The sequence below is a fragment of the Scyliorhinus canicula genome, chromosome 12, assembly GCF_902713615.1.
Source record: "Scyliorhinus canicula chromosome 12, sScyCan1.1, whole genome shotgun sequence".
Taxonomy (NCBI): domain Eukaryota; kingdom Metazoa; phylum Chordata; class Chondrichthyes; order Carcharhiniformes; family Scyliorhinidae; genus Scyliorhinus; species Scyliorhinus canicula.
In genome coordinates this window covers 57,221,459-57,241,634 of record NC_052157.1, presented here as the reverse complement: position 1 = coordinate 57,241,634, position 20,176 = coordinate 57,221,459, and the positions used below count along the sequence as shown (strand labels likewise).

The following is a 20,176-nucleotide window of genomic DNA, read 5'->3' as shown; positions in this document are numbered from 1 at the left end:
CCCAAACCACCCCCTCCCTCTGCTACACTTCAATGGGAAGAGGATAACCAGGTAAAGAATAGGGCCCATTAAGGATCAAGGGGGAAATCTCTGAGTGGAGCCAGGGGACATTGGTAGGGTGTTGAATTAATATTTCATATCTGTTTTCACCCAAGAGAATGAGGATGTAGATATGGAACCCAGGGAGAGAGACTGTGAGGTTCTTGAACAAATTGTCACAGGGAGTGACAAGGTATTGGAGGTATTGACAGTCTTAAAAGTGAACAATTCTCCAGGTCTGGACTTGGTGGAGGAGCCCGAGGACTGAAGAACAGCTCATGTGGTTCCACAATTATGGAAGGTTATAGAGAGAGACATACCACTGAGTCTCACGTCAGTGGCAGGAAACTATTGGGGGAAATTCTGAAGGAGAGAATCTATCTCCACTTGGAGACGTAAGGTTTGATCAGGAATAGTCAGCATGGCTTTGTCAGAGGGAGATCATGCGTAACAAATTTGATTGAATGTTTGAGCATGTGACCAGGTATGTAGATGAGGGTAGTGCAGTTGATGTAGTTTACATGGATTTCAGAAAGCCTTTGACCATGTCCCACATGGGAGACTTATAAAGAAGGCAAATGCACAATGGATACAGGGTGATTTGATAAGGTGGATTCAAAATTAGCTGTCTGTAGGAGACAGAGGGTGATGGCAGACAGCTGCTTGAGTGACGAGAAGCCAGTGGCCAGTGGCGCACTACAGGGATCTGTGATAGGCCCCTATTGTTTGTCATTTATATAAACCACATCGATGACTATGTTGGGGGGTAGGATCACTAACTTTGCCGATAACACAAAGGTTGGCCAGGTGGTTAACAATGAGGTTTTTTGAAATTAGAAGACCCAATTTATTTTTTCAATTAAGGGGCAATTTAGTGTGGCCAATTCACCGACCCTGCACATCTTTTTGGGTTGTGGGGTGAGACCCACGCAGACACGGGGAGAATGTGCAAACTCCACACAAGGCAATGATCTGGATTGAACCTGGGTCCTCGGCACTGTCAGGCAGCGGTGCAAACCACTGCGTCACTGTGCTGCCCTGGTTAACAGTGAGGTTGAATGTCTTGGCTTACAGGAAGGTATAGACGCGATGTTCGAATAGGGGGATAAGTGGCAGATGGTATTTGATCCTGAAAAGTGTGAGATGATACACTTTGGAAGGAGCAATGTCCCAAGGAAGTATTCAATGAATGGAATGACACTGGGAAGTTCTGAGGAACAAAAGGACCTTAGCGTGTTCATCCATAGATCTCTGAAGGCAGAATGGCAAGTTAATAGGGTAGTGCAAAAGCCATAAGGGAAACTTGCCTTTATCAAACAAAAGCAGGGAGGTCATGTTGGAGTTGTACAGAACTTTGGTGAGGCCACAGCTGGAGTACTGTGTGCAATTCTGGTCACCACATTATAGAAAGGATGTGCTTGCACTGGAGGGGGTGCAGAGGAGATTCACCAGGATGTTGCTTGAGATGGAATCTTTAAGTTATGAAGAGAGGTTGGATAGGCTTGGGTTGATTTCACTGGAGCAGAATAGACTGAGGGATGAATTAATCGATGTGTACAAGATTATGAGGGGCAGGATTGGGTGGATAGGGAGCAACTGTTCCATTAGTTGAAGGTTCAGTTACGAGGGGACACAATTTCAATATCAGGGGCAGCAGGTTTAGAGGGGATTTGTGGAAAATAATTTTTACCCAGAGAGTGGTGATGGTCTGGAATTCACTGTCCCGGAGGGTGGTAGAGGTGGGTTCCTCACATTGTTTACAAAGTACCTAGATGAGCACTTCACATGTCATAACATACAAGGCCATGGGCCAAGTGCTGGAAATGGTATTAGGTAGGAAGATCAGGGGCGTGGTTCTCTGATGCTGAGGCTAAGTGTTGACGCCGTCGTAAACGCCGGAGCGTTTCCCGACTGAGTCAACGTGGCCTCAGGATCAACAATTCTGGCTCCCTTCTCCGGGCCTGCCCCGACGCAACATGGCGTACGGCTGAAGGGGCCGGCGTGGAAGAAAGGAGACCCCCAGCCCTAGAGGCCGTCCTGCCGATCGGTGGGCCCCGATCGCGGGCCAGGCCACAACGGAGCCCCCCCCCCCACCCCGGGTCGGACCCCCCGCCCCCCACAGGCGCCCCTGGACCCTTCCATGCCGAGGTCCCTCCGGCTAAGAGCAGGTTAGAACGGCGCTGGCGGGACTCGGGTTTTTGTTACGGTCACCTGGGCCGAGAATCGCCGGGGTGGGGGGAGGGGGCCGTAGGGCGGCCCCCCGACTGGCGTTGTGCTGATGGCGCCGATTCTCCGCTCTGCGGAGAATCACATCCCGGCGTGGCGCGATTCGCTTCAGTCGTGCCCATTCCCGCCCCAGCTGTTTTTCATGTAATGGGCCAAAGGGCCTCTTCTGCATTGTACTATTCTGTGTTTTTGTGATTCTGAGTGGGAAGAATGTGGTACTAACTCCCACAGGGAATGAGGATAATGTGGAACACACTCCCACAGGGAGTGGGGTGAATGTGGAACATCGTTCTCGCATGTAGTGGGGAGAATGTGGAACTCGCTCCCACAGGGAGTGGGGAGAATGTGGAACTCGCTCCCACAGGGAGTGGGGAGAATGTGCAACTCGCTCCCAAAGGTAGTGGGGCGAATGTGGGTCTGGCCCCCACAGGGAGTGATGAAATATGAGACACGCTCCTAAGGGGAGTGGGGAGAATGTGGGACTCACTCCCACAAGGAGTGCGAAGACAACTCGCTCACACCGGGATGGGAGAAGAATTTGCGACTCACTCCCCTGTGGGAGAATGTGAGAATTGCTCCCATGGGGAGTGGGGAGAATGTGGGATTTGTTCTCACAGAGAATGGGGAGTATTTGGGACTTGACCCCGCAGGGAATGGGATGAATGTGGGACTCGCTCCCACAGGGATTGGGGAAAATGTGGGTCTCACTTCCACAGTAATTGAGAAGAATGGTAGGATGATGGAGGGAGTTGAAAAGGCGTGAGGGAAGATCTCGATTGGAGCAGGAGCTCCGGCATTGGGCTCTTAAAAATAGCCTCAGTCTAATTTTGAAGGAATAAGTCCCAGTTTGTTCTGTGTACCCTGATAATTCTGTCCTCTCAGTTCAGGTATTCCCCGTGTAAATGTGCCAAGCTTTGAGAAATTCTGTCCCTGCTTTCTGTTTCAGGAGATCTGAGTGCCACTAATCACAAAAACACGGATGTCGAAGGATTTGTTGAGTATATCTCAATCCAGAGCAAGGCAGAATGAGAGAGAGCGAGCGAGAGAGGGCCCAGCACAGTTTTAGTTTCAGCGTGATCATCAAAAGGTGTTTCAGAATGACACCTAATTGGAATGTCAGGTTGGGTTTGAAAACTGAACAGATCCCATTGTGCTGAGGCTGTATCAAAACCTCACAATTCACTCCCTCCACCACCGTCGGACAGTAACAGCCGTGTGCGCCATCTACAAGATGCACTGCAGCAACTCACCAAGGCAGCACCTTCCAAATCCACAACCTCTACCATCTAGAAGGACAAGAGCAGCAGATACCTGGGAACCCCACCACCTGGCGGTTCCCCTCCGAGTCACTCTCCATCTTGACTTGCAAATATATTGCTGTCCCTTCACTGTCGCTGCGTTGAATCCTGGAACTCCCCCTCTAACAGCACTGTGTTTGCAGTAACCTCTTCAGACCATAAGACCGTAAGACATTGGAACAGAATTAGGCCATTTGGCCCATCAGGTGTGCTCCACCATTCAATCATGGCTGATATGTTTCTCATCCCCGTTTTCCTCCCTCCTCCCCATAACCCCTGATTCCCTTATTCATCAAGAAGCTATCTATGTCTGTCTTAAAGACACTCAGCAATTTGGCTTCCAAAGCCTTATGGGGCAAAGAGTTCCACAGATTCACCACCCTCTGGCTGAAGAAATTGCTCCTCATCTCTGTTTTAAAGGATCATCTCTTCAGCCTGAGGCTGTGCCCTCGGTTTCTAGTTTCCTCTGCCAGTGGAAACATCTTCTCCACGTTCACTCTCTCTAGGCCTCTCCCTATTCTGTAAAGAGATCGCCCCTCATCCTTCTAAACTCCAATGAGTACAAACCCAGCGTCCACAACAATTCCTCACATGACAAGTCCTTCACTCCGGCGATCATTCCTGTGAGCCTCCTCTGGACCTTTTCCAAGGCCTGCATATCCTTCCTTAGATACAGGGCCCAAAACTGCTCACAATATTCCAAATGGGGACTGACCAGAGCCTTATACAGCCTCAGAAGTACATCCCTGGTCTTGTATTCTAGCCCTCTCGACATGAATACTAACATTGCATTTGCCTTCCTGACTGTCAACTGAACCTGCACGTTAACATCAAGAGAATCCTGAACTAGACCCCTAAGTCCCTTTGTGATTTCCGAAGCCTTTTCCCGTTTAGAAAATAGTCAATGCCTCTATTCTTCCTACAAATCTGGATAACCTCAGGTGCGCCATCTACAAGATGCACTGCAGCAACTCACCAAGGCAGCACCTTCCAAATCCACAACCTCTACCAACTAGAAGGACAAGAGCAACAGATACTGGGAACCTCACCACCTGGAGGTTCCAATCCGAGTCTCCCACCAGCCTGATTTGGAAATATATTGCTATTCCTTCACGAACGGAACTGTGTTTGCAATGACCTCTGTAGACCATGAGACATAGGAGCAGAATTAGACCATTCGTCCCATCAGCTCTGCTCCGCCATTCAATCATGGCTGATATGTTTCCCATTTTTCTGCCTCCTCCCTATCCCCCTGATCCCTTTAGTCATCACGAACCTATCTATCTCTGTCTTAAAGACTCTCAGTGATTTGGCTTCCAAAGCCTTATGGGGCAAATTTTTTCCATAGATTCACCACCCTCTGGCTGAAGAAATTCCTCCTCATCTCTGATTTAAAGGATCATCTCTTCAGTCTGAGGCTGTGCCCTCGGTTTCTAGTTCCTCCTCCCAGTGGCAACATGTTCTCCACGTTCACTCTATCTCGGCTGCTCCGTATTTTGAAAAGAGATCTTCCCTCATCCTTCTAAACTCCATTGAGTACCGTTCCTCATATGACAAGTCCTTCACCCCAGGGATCATTCTTGTGCACCTTCTCTGTTTCTCTCCAAGGCCAGCACATACTTCCTTAGATACAAGGCCCAAAACTGCTCACAATATTCCAAATAGGGACTGACCAGAACCTTCTTGATCAATAAAGGGATCAGGTGTTATGAAAGAAGGCAGGTGAATGGCATGAGAAAATATCAGCCATGATTGGATGGCAGAGCAGACTCGATGGGCCGAGTGGCCTAATTATGCTCCTTTTATGGTCTTATGGTCTTACGCAGCCTCAGAAGTATTTCCCTGGTCTTGTATTGTAGCCCTCTCGACATGAATGCTAACATTGCATTTGCCGTCCTGACTGTCAACTGAACCTGCACGTTAACATCAAGAAAATCCTGAACTAGACTCCTAAGTCCCTTTGTGCTTCTGATTTCTATTCAAGACATTTTGCATATGTACATGAAAGTATCAGAAGACCAAACATCAACAGAAACAGAGAACACAGGCCCCCAACATCCCCCAATACCAACACCCCAACTCATCCCACCCTCTTAATTTTCCATCTTGTCTCCCCCCCGCCCCAAACCTAGAAGAGCCCCCCCCCCCCCCCCCCCCCCACTACACCTCTATTCACCTTGAGGAAATCGATAAACGCTTTCCACCTCCGAGTGGATCCCTTCCCTGCCCCACGTAAAGCAAACTTGACCTTCTCCAGATGCAGGAATTCTGTCAGGTCACTCACCCACATCCCCCTGCTTTCAGTGGCTCCGGGCCTCGCAAGCCCAACAAGATCCGTCTCTGTGCTATCTGGGAGGCGAAGGCCAAAACATCGGCCACTCTCCCCACCTGGACACCCGAATCTTCCGACAAGCCAATTATCGCCACCTCAGGACTCGGGGCCCATCCTCACACCCAGAATCACGAACATGACATCCGAGAACCCCTGCCAGGACCCCCTCAGCTTCGGTCATGCCCAGAATATGTGGACGTGATTCATGGGCCCCCGGCACACCATCCACAGCTGTCTTCCACTCCCACAAAGAACTGGCTCATCCTTGCAACCATCATGTGGGCCCAGCGCACCACCTTAAATTGGATAAGGCTTAACCTCGCACACACTTTGGACGTATTACCCTTCCGCAGGGCTTCTTTTCATGTTCCGGCCCTCACCTCCCCATCCAACTCCTCCTCCCATTTATACCTGATATCCTCCACCGGAGCGGCCTCCCTCTCCATCAACTTTCTATAAATATCCGACACCTTCCCCTTCCCTATTTCATCCTCCAATAACAGCTTGTCCTGCAGCACCAGAGGTGGCAGCCCCGGGAAGGACGGCACCTCTCTCCTCACAAAGTCCCTCACCTGCAGGTTCCTGAAACCATTCCCTTTGGGAAGCTCAAATATTTCCTCCAACTCCTCAAGACCTGCAAACATACCCCCTCTCAGCAAGTCCCTGAAGTACTGTATCCCCACCTGCCGCCACCCCCGGAACCTCGCATCCAGCCCCTCCGGCACAAACCTATGGTTGTCACATGTGAGCGCCCACAATGATAGCCCCTCGAACCCAAAATGCTGCCTGCACTAACACCAGATCCGTAACACCAAAACCACCACTGTGCTCACGGAATACCAGGTTGGTGAGAACAGAAGGGGCGCCAACAACAGTGCCCTCAGACTGCCCCTTTACACGGCTCCGCCTCCTTCTGCCGCCACACCGATCCCTTGTCCACTGGCCATTTCCTCGCCGTTGCGACATTCGCCGTCCAATAATAGTTCATCAAACTTGGCAACGCCACCCTTCCTCCCAACCCTCACCCCTCGCCCTTCTCCCAAAACACCCTCCTCACCTGCGAGGTCTTCCCCGCCTATATAAACCCCCTGAAATTTCCCATTTACCTCTCTAATAAAGGACTTGGGAACAAAGCTGGGGAGTTTCTGGAACACGAACAAGGACCTGGGCACCACCGTCATTTTAACCGCCTGCAGTTGCCCAGCCAGTGACAGCGGCAACACATCCCACCTCTTGAAAACCACCTTCATTCCCTCCACCAGTTGTGCCAAGTTCAATTTGTGGAGCTGGGCCCAGCTTTGCCCCACCTGGATTCCTAGATACTGAAAACTCGCCCCCACCACCCTCAACGGAAACTCCCCTTAGCTCCTCTCCTGCCCTGAGGCATTAATTGGGACCAGCTCGCTCTTCCCCAGGTTCAACGTATACCCCGAGAACCAGCCAAATTCCCTCAGGATCTTCGTGATCCTTTTGAAGCTGCCCACTGGGTCCGCATCCACTGAGGCTCTGTGCCCGGCCCTGCCCCACGCTCAATCCCTTTCCAATCCCTCGACTGCCGTTGCCAGCAGCTCTATCGCCAAAGCAACGGGAAGAGCGGGCACCCCTGCCTTGTCCCCTGATGCAGCCCGAAGTACACCAAATTCATCCTCTTCGTCTGGGCTCTAGCCATCGGCGCCCTGTCCAGCAGCCGAAACCAATCCACAAATGCCTACCAAACCAGAACCAAGCCAGCAACCCTAACAAGTGCTTCCAACCCACCCAATCAAAGGCCTTCTCCGCGTCAATTGCCACCACTACTTCTACCTCCTGCCCTTCCGAGGGCATCATAATAACATGAAGAAGCCTGCGCACATTCGCCGACACCTGTCCCCTCCCCTCACAAATACCGTCTGGTCCTCCCCTATCGCCCCAGGCACATAGTCCTCTATTCACGATGCGAACACCTTTGCACATAAATTCGCATTCACTTTAGCAGCAATATTGGGCGGTACGACCCACCCTGCTCTGGGTCCTTATTTTTCTTCAAAATCAGCAAAGGGAATGCCTGTGACAATGTGGGGGGGGGGGGGGGGGAGCTCCCTCCTACCTCTCGCCTCTTTGTACATCCCCACTAGCAGAGGCCTCAACTCCTCACCAAACGTCTTGTAAAACTCCAGTGGGAACCTGTCTTGCCCTGTGGCCTACCCTCTAGCATTAATCGGAACACCTCACTCTTCTCTATCTTCATCGATCCAGGGACGTCCATCACCTCCATCAGCCAAATCGGGGCCCCAATCGCTGCACCCATCCCTCCTCCACCCTAGGGAACCCGTCTAAGAACTGCCTCATACCCTCCTCCCCAGGCAGAGGCTCCTCACAGCCTTCTGCAGAACACCTAAAATACCCTATTCACCCCTTCTGGTCCCGACACCACCTTGCCCTTCTCATTTCACTCCTTACCAATCTCCCTCATCGCTCCTGGGCCGACTTCCTCCATTTGCTCCATAAACGTTTCCAGTTCTGTAGTCATGCCTGCCGTTTTCCCTGTTCTGGGGTTTGATCTGTCTGTGGGTCTTGTGCACAGTTAAAGTGCCCCCCCCCCCACCGCATGATCTCTCGGCATGTGTCTATGTCGGAGAATTCCGCCATGGTCTTCTTTCTAAATTCTGTGTCGTCCCAGTCGGGCGTGAACATGCTCACCAGGACTACCGATGCCGTGTCGAGGACAGCGCTGACCATGACATACCGTGCTCCTTGATCCGCAACCGTCTTTGTCGACGTGAACTCGGTTGTCTTACTTATCATAATAGCTACCCCACTGGCTCTTGCCCTGGAGCAGGAATGGTAGGCCTTCCCCATCCAGCTCTTCCTTACCCGCAGTCAGTCCTTCTCTCTCAGGTGTATATCTCTTGGAGGAAGATTATGTTGGCTTTCATACTTTTCAGAGTGGGCGAAGACTCTGGATCTTTTCACTGGGCCACTAAGTCCCCAAATGTTCCAGGTGACTATCCTGGTGGGGGGTTTATGTCCCCCCACTTCTGCGGGATCAACCATACTTACCTAATGGACTATTCCCTGCACTCCGGGGTTTCCCTTTGTTAGGGGGCCGTCCAAAATGGCCTTGGTCGCCGTTCTCACTCTGGGGTTTCCCTTTGTCCAGGGGCCACCAAAGATGGCTGCCAGCTGTATGTACGCCATGTGGGTGTGCTTCTGCACTCCAGGGTTCCCCTTTGTATAGGGACCCTCTAAAGTGGCTGCTTACAGTGCCATCTTGTTCCATCTTCCTGAACCTGACCTGCTGAAGCCAGTTTAGAGCCTGTCCCTTCTTTCTCATTATGCTCCCCTCGTGGATCCTCTTCTCCCCTCAATCCCCCTCTATCCCCCTCTTTGCCTTCCCCCACCCCCATGTCCCCACTTTCTATTTGTCCCCCTACCTTCTCCCCCCTTATCCACTGAGAGGTGCATTGTGGCCCCCCTCTCTTTCATGCTTCCTGGCGCTAGCTTACCCTGCTAGTGTGGTGGTCCCCCCTCTCGGGCTTGCTCTGACCCCCTCCTACGACCATTCCGTTGTTGTCCTCTCTGTCTCCTCCTCACCCTCCCCTGCACTCTGCTGCCCTCGCCCCTTCCTTCCTCTGAGCTAGTTCTCTTACTCAGCGAATCAGCCCAGTCCCATGCAAAATTGTCCAAAATTTCCTCACCGCTGCCATGTTTGCCTTTCGTCCAGTCCGTTTGTACGGACAAACTCATTCGCCTCTGCCGGGATGGTAAAATAATGTTCCTTACTCTGGTACATCACCCAGAGCCTAGCTGGGAATAAACACCCCGAATTTAACCTTGTTTTTGTACAGGGCCAACTTCGCCTGGTTGGATTTAGCTCAGCGCTTTGCCAGGTCCGGCCCAATGTCCTGGTATACCCTTATCCTGTGTCCCTCCCATCTGCTTACCTTCATCTGCCAAGCTTAACGCAGGATCCTCTCCTGATCCTGGTATCTCTGCGGCTTGGCTATTATCGCCCTCGGCTGCTCCCTGGCCTTGGGCTTTGGTCGGAGCGACTTGCGGGCCCTGTTGATCTCCAGCGCTTGAGGAAGCTGTTCTGGACCACGTAGTCGGTTGGGACTCTGCCCACGATTCCCTCAGGCAGGCCCACTATTCGAATGTTTAGTGACAGGAATCGGTTCTCTTGATCCTCGACCTTCCCTTTCTGGCACCCCTGGGTTGCCACCAAGCTCTTTATTTCGGCATCCAGGGAAATGATCTGGTCGCTCTGGTTTGTTGATGCCTTTTCGAGTTCATGGGCCTTTTCCCCCTGTGCTTCCAGCTTCCTTCCCATCCTGTTGAGGTGTCTGCATGGTAACCTGCACCTCCGCCACCCAGGCCACCATTTGGATCTCCATCTTGATCTTGCCCTTCAGTGCAGTTAGTTCCACAGTTACGAATATCTTCCAAACTTCTCCAGGTGGGGGAAGGACAGCACCTGTCTGGGTCACTGGTCTCCCTCTCTCGGGGAACCCCCGCCTCGTGGGTCCGCCGACCCTTTCGCTCACTGTTCCTACCCTTTCCGTCGTTTTGGCTTCCCTTGCGGCCTCTCGAGCTACTGCTCATTCTTTTCTTCTTCTCTGTCTTTGTGGATGAGGGGATGAATTCGGGCTAAATTCAAAATAATGTGCCTATTTTCCTGTGTTCGGGAGGAGAGCCACCTGTGCGACAACTCAGCACATTCCCATCACCGGAAGTCAATCTTCCAAATATGAGTGAAAATAGGTCTAATTTGTGAAATCTCTCCTCGTATCTCAACCCCTGTAGTCCAGCTTTAATTTTTGTCAACCTACATTGCACTCACTACAAAAATATCCTTCCTGAGGTGAGGTGTCCAGAACTGTCACAGTGACTCCAAGGGGTCTAACCATGGTTTTGTAAAGTTGCAGCATAACCCCTGTGTCTTTATACTCCAGTCGTCGAGATATAAAAGCCAGCATTCCATTAGCCTTTTTGATTATTTTCTGCACTTGTTACAGGCATTTTAAGGATCTATGCACCTGAACGCCCAAGCCTCATTGGACATCCACTGTACTGAACCTCTTTCCATTTAGAAAGTACTCTGCTCTATCCTTTATTGGACCCTCACTGCACTGATTGCTGGCGGGGTTTCCTTTCAGACTATCATCTTACCCCCAAGTTGACTTCCAGTGGCCATTTTGGTGGTGGGGTGGTGGTGGTGGTGGGGGGGGGGGGGGGGGGGGAATCCATCAAGAAACTGGAGAACCTTGTGGGAAAAGTACAGTCCTTCCAGCATCTGGCCCCTGGTATGTCACCACACATTTATGGGGAAGGAAATCGCTCCCTTCCCCGGTCTGGCCTACGTGACGCCCAGGCCCGCAGCAACGTGGTGGACACTTATGTGCCCTTGGAAATGGCTGAGCGGCGAGGGGATTGGAGCTGAACGATAAGAACATGAGAGCTAGGAACAGGAAGTGGCCATTCAGCCCCTCCACCTTCTCCGCCATTCGATAGGGTCATGGACGATCTCATGTCCACCTTACCACCAGCTCCATGTGACCCTTCAACCTGCTACTAATTAAAAACCTATCTATCCCCTCCATAAATCTATTTAGTTGTCCGGCGTCCAGAGATCTCTGGGGTAGAGAATTCCACAGATTCCTGACCTTTGAGTGAAGCAATTCCTTCACATCCCTGTCTCAATTCTGCAACGCCCCTTAGCCTAAAACTACGGCCTCTCTTTCTAGAATGTCCAACAAGGGGAAACATCTGCTCCACCTCAACCCTGTCAACCCCCTTTAGCATCTCATATACTTCAAGTGAGTACAGGCTTAAACTGCTGAATGTCTCTTCATAAGACAAGTCGTCCATCCCTGGAATCAATTTAGTGAACCTTCTGTGAACCTCCTCTCATGTATTTACATCCTTCCTCAAGTACGAGGACCTAAACAGTGCTCAGTAGACAGATGTGGTCTCATCAATGCCCAATACAGTTGCAGAAATACTTCCCTACTTTTATACCCTAGTCCATTAGCTATAAAGGCCAAAATTCCATTTGCCCTCCGTCTTACCTGCTGCACCTGCATACTAACTTTCTGCAATTCATGCATGAGGAAACCTTTCTGGCCTTCATCCCATGATGCCCATTTTGAACCATAGAATCATAAAGTACCTACAGTGCACAAGGAGGCTGTACGGCCCATCGAGTCTGCACGGGAACATCCTCCCGAGACCCTCTCCCCCGCACTATACCTGCACCCCAACCTAACTTACACGTCTTTGGGCACTGAGGGGTAATTTTATCATGGTCAATCCACTGAGCCTGCACAAGTTTGGACTGGGGGAGGAAACCAAAGCACCCGGAGGAGATCCACGCAGACAGCGTGCAAACTCCACACAGACAGTCACCCGGGGCCGGAATTGAACCCGGGCCCCTGTCGGTGTGAGGTAGCGGCTCTAATAGTTGCGCCACTCTGCCGCCCAAGGTTGAAGGTTGGAAAGATGATGGAGCTGGGCCCAACCTCAGCACCTTCTCATTCCCGATGTTCCCCCGCTGGAGCACTCGGGAAGCGAGAATCAGCGATGCAGTTGAGGGAATGGGAAAATCGGCTGTGAGATGGAAGGGGCATGCAAGGGGGGGGGGGGGGCTCTTCTTTAAACCGTAAAATTCCCCGCAGAAACCACTCTCTCGGTTCAAGCGCCTGAACCCTTTGAACTGGGGAACCAACCGATCGGCTGGGGTGGAGATCTGGCGGAGGACGGGACAGGCTAACTCAGGTGTGGAACCCTTTCTCTTTTCCCCATCCCAACAGAGAACATCCGCTTGAGGAAGGGGGCGAACAACTGCTCAGGAAGGGTGGAGGTACTATACAATGGGACGTGGGGGACAGTATGCGATGACCACTGGGGTGAAAAGGAGGCTGCAGTGGTGTGCCGGCAGCTGGAATGCGGCAAATTTCAAGTCGTTGTCAACTCCTCCGCATTTGGTCCCAGCATGGGGAGCATCTGGCTGGATGACGTGAACTGTACGGGCGAAGAGAAATCTCTGGCAGACTGTCAACACCGTCCCGTGGGCAAGCATGACTGCACCCACAAGGAAGATGCTGGCGTCATCTGTGAAGGTAGGGCGAGATTTCAGGAAAGGTTTCTGCAATCATGGGTCAGTGTGCTTACCACTTCAATTCCTGTCTCTCTCTCTCTCTCTCTCTAGCACTCAGTGGCTCTCTTTCTCTCTCTCTGTCACTGCCTGTCTCTGGGTCTCTTTTTGTCCCTTTTCCCCTCTCTCCCTTGCTCTCTACCACCCCCTGACCCCTCCCACTCTCTCTCTTTCCTTCTGATTCTCTTTATCTGACTCTGTCACTCTCTGGGTCTCTGTCCCACACTGCCTTACATCTCACTCTGGCGCGATCTGTTTCACTGCACTTCTCTCTGTCTCTGGGCTGGATTGTTCGATCCTGCGGCTATGTCTGCAGAATCTGTCTGGTCTTATGACCAAAAAGTCGCCGGCGCCCCCCCACCGATGCTCCGCCACAAAAACCCCCCGGCTTTACCTGCCGATACTTATCTATCTCACCGACTTGGTCACTCTATCTCTCCATCTCTCACTTGCCCTCTTTTTCACTCTTGGCCTCATGATTAATTTCTCCCGCTGTCCCTTTTGTCCTCTCTCTCTCTGTCTCTCTCTCGCTGTCTCTAACTCTGTCCCTCTCTATTTGTATCTCTCACTCAAACTCTCGATGCATTGATCGCTGACAGATCAGTCCGAGGGGGAGTCATTGAGGAGTCTTGTAGCTGTGGGGAGGAAGCTGTTCCTATGTCTGGATGTGCGAGTCTTCAGACTTCTGTACATTCTGCCTGATGGAAGGGTCTGGAAGAAGGCAATGTCTGGGTGGGAGGGGTCTCTGATAATGCTGTCTGCCTTCCTGTGCTGAACTGTCAGGGTCAGTACTGAGGGAGTGCTGCACAGTCTGAGGATCAATGCTGAGGAAGCACCGCATTGTCACAGGGTCAGTACTGAGGGAGTGCTACACTGTTGGTGGGTCAGTATTGAGGGAGTGCTGCACTGTCAGAGGGTCAGGACTGAGGGAGTGCTGCACTGTCAGAGGGTCAGTACTGAGGGAGTGCTGCATTGTCAAAGGGTCAGTACTGAGGGAGTGCTGCACTGTCTGAGGGTCAGTACTGAGGGAGTGCTGCACTGTTGGAGGGTCAGTACTGAGAGAGTGCTGCACAGTCAGAGGGTCAGTACAGAGCGAGTGCTGCATTGTCAGAGGGTCAGTACTGAGGGAGTGCTGCACTGTCTGAGGGTCAGTACTGAGGGAGTGCTGCACTGTTGGAGGGTCAGTACTGAGAGAGTGCTGCACAGTCAGAGGGTCAGTACTGAGGGAGTGCTGCACTGTCAGAGGGTCAGTACTGAGGGAGTGCTGCACGGTCAAAGGGTCAGTACTGAGGGAGTGCTGCACTGTCAGAGGGTCAGTACTGAGGGAGTGCTGCATTGTCAGAGGGTCAGTACTGAGGGAGTGCTGCATTGTCAGAGGGTCAGTGCTGAGGTAGTGCTGCACTGTCAGAGGGTCAGTACTGAGGGAGTGCTGCACGGTCAAAGGGTCAGTACTGAGGGAGTGCTGCACTGTCAGAGGGTCAGTACTGAGGGAGTGCTGCACTGTCAGAGGGTCAGTACTGAGGGAGTGCTGCACAGTCAGAGGGTCAGTACTGAGGGAGTGCTGCACTGTCCGAGGGTGGTTTTTACAAAACTCTCACACATGTTTTCCTTTCCAGATGGAAATTTGGAACAGCTGGAAAAGAAGTTCAACAAATGCACGGGGAACTATTACTGGAAACCCGGCGATGATCATTGCCTGCGTAAGTAAAAATCAATAGATTCTCCAAGAGCTCCTGTCCGAACGTGTCAGGCAGCGCAATATAATGGTAAACAGCAGAGGGAGCTTTACTCTGTATCTAACCCCGTGCTGTACCTGCCCTGGGAGTGTTTGATGGGGACAGTGTAGTGGGAGCTTTACTCTGTATCTAACCCCGTGCTGTACCGGTCCTGGGAGTGTTTGATGGGGACAGTGTAGAGGGAGCTTTACTCTGTATCTAACACCGTGCTGTACCTGTCCTGGGAGTGTTTGATGGAGACAGTGTAGAGGGAGCTTTACTCTGTATCTAACCCCGTGCTGTACCTGTACTGGGAGTGTTTGATGGGGACAGTGTAGAGGGAGCTTTACTCTGTACCTTATTTAAAAAATATACTTTTTTTCTCCTCCTTTTTCACATTTTCTTCCAAATTTACACCCACCAACGAACAATGCATTGTCAATCCCTTATCAACAACAGCAATCCCATCCTCACACCAAACCCCCAAACAACAGCTCGCACGTTAACAGTAACGTAAGCAAAAACAAGAAGGAATCAAGAAACACCCATAGTGGCCATTGACACATGCAGTCCCCCTCCCCGCAACCCTCCCAACCCCCGCCCCCTAATGTTCAATGAAATCTAGTTCTTGAAAGTGCATAATGAATAATGCCCATGAATTGTAGAACCCTTCCATTCTTCCCCTTAGTTCAAACTTAACCTTCTCAAGAGTTAAGAATTCCAGCAGGTCCCCCCGCCATGCCAGGGCACAGGGTGGAGAGGTTGATCTCCTTTCCAACAGGATCTGCCTTCGGACGATCAACGAGGCGAAGGCTACAACATCTGCCTCCGCGCCCGTTTCCAACCCCAGCTGGTCAGATACCCCGAATATGGCCTCCCGGGGGCCTGGGTCCAGTTTTACATGCACCACTTTGGAAACTACTCTAAAAACCAGTAATCCTTCAGCTTTGGACAGGACCGAAACATATAAACGTGGTTTGCGCCACCCCACCTTCCCCCCGCAACGTTCACACACATCTTCTACCCCTTCAAAGAATCGGCTCACCCTCGCCCTTGTAAGGTGTGCTCAATACACTACCTTCAGCTGTATCAGCCCCAACCTCCTCCACGAGGTGGAGGCGTTCACTCTTCGGAGCAGCTCACACCAGAACCCCTCTTCCATACCCTCCCCCAACTTTGCTTTGATCCCTTCCAGCGGTGCCTTTTCCCCTCCCAAAATAGCCCCATAAACCGCTGACACTACCCCCTTCTCCAGTCCCCCTGTCGTCAGCACCTCCTCCAGCAATGTGGAGGCTGGATCCACTGGCAAGCTCTGTATCTCCTTTCTGGCAAAATCTCGAACCTGCATGCATCTAAACATTTCCCCCTGCTCCAGCCCATATTTCATTCCCAGCTCCTTCAACCATGCAAACTGACCCCCAAAAACTAAATTTTTTAGTTTCCTAATTCCCTTCTCCTCCCATCTCCGAAAATTTCCATCCCACTTCCCTGGTTCAAATCTGTGATTCGCCCGAATCGGCATTTCTCTCGACTCTGCCCCCAACCCGAAGTGCTGGCAAAATTGCCTCCAAATTCTCCACAAAGCTATCAGTTCCGGAATCCGAGTATTTCCCTGGGGCCATAGGAAGCGGCGCTGTTGCTAGAGCCTTCAATCCCGCCCCCCTGCACAAACTCTCCTCCATTCTGACCCATTGGGAATTAACGCCTCTGACCCAGCTCCGCACCTTCTCCACATTTGCCGCCCAGTAATAATACATCAGGTTCGGAAGACCCAAACCCCCTGCCAGTCTTCCCCTCTGTAGCAGCACCTTTCTAATTCTGGCCACCTTCCCTCTCCATATAAACAAGGTAATCATCCCTTCAATCTCTCTAAAAAATGCCTTTGGCAGGAAAATTGGCAGGCATTGGAAAATAAACAGAAATCATGGCAGCACGTTCATTTTAACCGCCTGTGCCCGGCCCGCCAGTGACAGAGGGAGACCATCCCACCTTGCCAGGTCAAACTAGAAATATTGTACCTACAGAGCCCCCATCAATCCCGTGCAACCTGCACCCTCACGTATCTAAAGTGAGACCCTGCCCGACGGAATTGCAGCTCCCCCACCCCAGCCCCTCACTCTTGTCTATATTTAATTTGTTCCCCAAGAAAGGCCAAAACACCCGAAGCAGCCCCAATATTTCCCCCATTGACACACTCGGTTCCGACATGTATAACAACAGGTCATCGGTGTATAAGGACACCCTATGTTCCACCCCCCACCCCGTATTATCCCGTTCCATACCCCCAAACTCCTTAATGCGATGGCCAATGGCTCAATCGCGAGTGCAAACAGCAGGGGGGGCATAGGACATCCCTGCCTAGTCCCTCGGTGGAGAGAAAAGTATTCTGAGCTGATGTTATTTGTGCGGACACTCGCCCTCGGCTCCTTATATAATAGCTTTACCCAGTCCACAAATCGTGGTCCAATCCCAAACCGCTCCAGAACTGCCATCAGGTACCCCCATTCTACCCAGTCAAACGCTTTCTTGGCGTCCAATGCCACAACCACCTGTTTTCTTCCCCTCCGCTGGTGTCATAACCAGGTTCGATACCCTCATAATATTCGAAAAGAGCTTCCTCCCTCTCACAAACCTAGTCTGATCCTCACCTATCATCTTCGGGAGGCACCCCTCCAGCCTACCTGCCAGTACCTTCGCCCATATCATTGTGTCCACGTTTAAAAGTGGTGTGGGCCAATATAATCCACACTCCGTCATATCCTTGTCTTTTTTAAGCAACGGGGAAATCGATGTCTGGCCCAAAGTTTGTGGTAACACCCCCTTCCCTATCACCTCCTCAATCATCCCCACCATCAGTGGTGCCAACTTAGCCTTAAATCTTTTATAATATTCCACCGGAAACCCATCTGGCCCTGCTATCTTCCTCAACTCCATCCTCCCAATCGCATCCTTTCTCTCCTGCTCCACTATCACCCCTTCTAATACAATCCTGTCCTCTTCCCCTAACCTCGGGTACTCCAGCCCATCTAGAAATTCCTGCATCTCCCCATCTCCCCCAGGTGACTCAGACCTGTACAACCTCTCATAGAATTCCTTAAAGACCTTGTTAATCTGATCCGGAGCCACCACCAACTTCCCTGCCCTGTCTCGCACCTGAATAATTTCCCTTCCCGCCGCCTCCCTCTGAAGCTGACCCGCTAGCATATGCCCCACCTTCTCTCTATGCTCGTACACTGCACCCCTTGCTCGCCTCAACTGGCGCACCGCCTTCCTGGTAGATAGTCGGTCAAAGCTTGCCTGTAGTTCCTTCCTGTTTTCCAACTTCGCTGGATCCCCAACTTCTGCATAACTCCTATCTACCTCCAGCATCTCATCTATTACCCTCTAACGCTCCAACCTCTCCTCTTTGTCCACCCTGGCCTTAAATGAGATCACCTCACCCCTCACCACCGCCTTTAGAGCCTCCCAGACAACTGACTTTGACACCTCCCCCGTGCAGTTGGAACCAACATATTCCTCAATTACTTTTTCAATTTGGCACCAAACCCTTGGTCCCCTAACAGTCCCACATCTAATTTCCACCCTGGCCTCTGTGCTACCCATTCTCCATGGTCTGATATTGCAATTGCCGAGTACTCCAACCCCTTAACCTCAGCCAGCAGAGCCTTCCCCACCACAAAAAAGTTGATCCGCGAGTATACCTTATGGACCGTCGAGAAAAACGAGTACTCCCTCCCTCGGGTGGAGAAAACTCCAAGGATCCACCCCTCCCATTTCCACCATTAGCCCAGCCAATGCCTTCACCTCCCCCCCCCCCCCCCCCCCCTCCCGCCTTGATGGGACCAGCGAGCGCAGCTGTGACCTGTCCAAACTTGGCCCCTGCATCAGGTTCCAGTCCCCCCCCACTATCTGTTTGTGTGTGTCGAAGTCGGGGATGGCCCCACACACCTTCACAAACCCCACATCATCCCAATTGGATCCATATACACTTCCCAGCGCCACTAGCCTCCCCTCCAGCGCCCAGTCACAATCACATATCTAACCCCCTTATCTGCAACCACCTTCTCCATTTGGAACCGTACCCTTTTACTGACCATTACCACTAACCCCCAAGCCCATCCATCAAATCCAGAGTGAAACACGTGGCTGCCCCAGCCCTTTTAAAGTCTCACCTGGTCCTTCGCCCTCAGGTGCGTCTCCTGCAGCATTGCTACATCGGTTGGTCTTCAAGCTTTTAAGATGCGCAAGCACCCTTGACCTCTTGACGGGACCTCCCAACCCCCTCACGTTCCATGTTACTATCCTAAGACCCCCCCCTCTTATCCACCATCATCATACCACCAGGCCTTGCCCCATGAGCCTGACCCACCCCTATCTATTGTTAACATCGAACCCCCTCCCCTCTCACAGAATCTCCCCTGCACTTCCTCTCGAAAAAACCTCACCCAGTATTGATCCACCCCCCCACTTGCCTCGTAGGCCCATCAAAACCTAGCTAACCAGGCTCCAATATCCGCTGCCCTCCTCCCAACTCACCTCCGTTCACTAGCCGACTTTATTTAGCTAATGCGGGTGGACCCCCCCCCCCCCCCCCCCCCGCCAAGGCATTCCGTCCCCTCCCACCCAGTCCCAGAAGAAAAAAAACAATGCAACCCATACAACTCAATAAAGCAACATATAACCATCGCAACAAAGAATGTCAGTCAAATCAAACAAAAACATAAACTCTATGATAATGTGAAGTCAAGTAAGTTACATCACAAGTCAATGAAAAGAAACTTATAACATTTATACATTTTCCAGCTCCCCAATCACAGTCCACGATCTCTCTTCCAGCTCCGCTCCGCACTTCTGTCCCAAGCCTTCTGCCTTCATGATCGCCTCAGCCGCCTCCACCGTTTCAAAATAAAAATCTTTGGCGTTGCACGTCACCCTCAGCTTTGCCGGGTACACCATACCAAACCCCCATCAACTCCGCCAGCATCTTTGCAAAGTACTCTGTTGGCCTTGGGCCCTCTGCCCCTTCGGGCAAGCCCACAATTCTCAAATTGTGCTGCCTTGAGCGGTTCTCCAAGTCCTCGAGCTTTGTTCGGAGTCCTCTGTTGACCTCCACCACCCTACGCAGCTCGTCTACCATCGAGGTGAGCTGTGCTGCGACATGGCCTCCTCCACTTCCTTCATCTTTTCACCTTGTTCTCTCACCTCGGACGATGTCATTGCCACAGCTATCCTCACTGGGGCGATTGCCAACGATTTCAGTGTCACCGCCATCTCTTTCCTCAAAGCCTCCATGTGCCTCGCAAACTGCTTCTCCAGCTCCACTGCCATCACTTCAGTCATCCTTTCCACTGTAAGCAGTGCGCCCCCACCATGCGGTCCGGCATCCGCCATCTTGCCAGCACTTTTGCTGCCCCTCTCACTCGATGGAGAACCC

At 51.7% G+C, this 20,176-nt stretch overlaps 1 protein-coding gene across 1 annotated transcript in view; it reads left to right on the top strand.

Annotated features, from left to right (window-relative positions):
• The window catches only part of LOC119974255, a 107,550-nt gene that overhangs the window by 31,809 nt on the left and 55,565 nt on the right, over positions 1-20,176 (top strand). Inside the window, exons 6-8 of the mRNA XM_038813024.1 lie at positions 3,212-3,259; positions 12,684-12,992; positions 14,644-14,727. Of these exons, the coding sequence (XP_038668952.1) occupies positions 3,212-3,259; positions 12,684-12,992; positions 14,644-14,727 (441 nt within the window). The remainder of the gene's footprint in view (positions 1-3,211; positions 3,260-12,683; positions 12,993-14,643; positions 14,728-20,176) is intronic.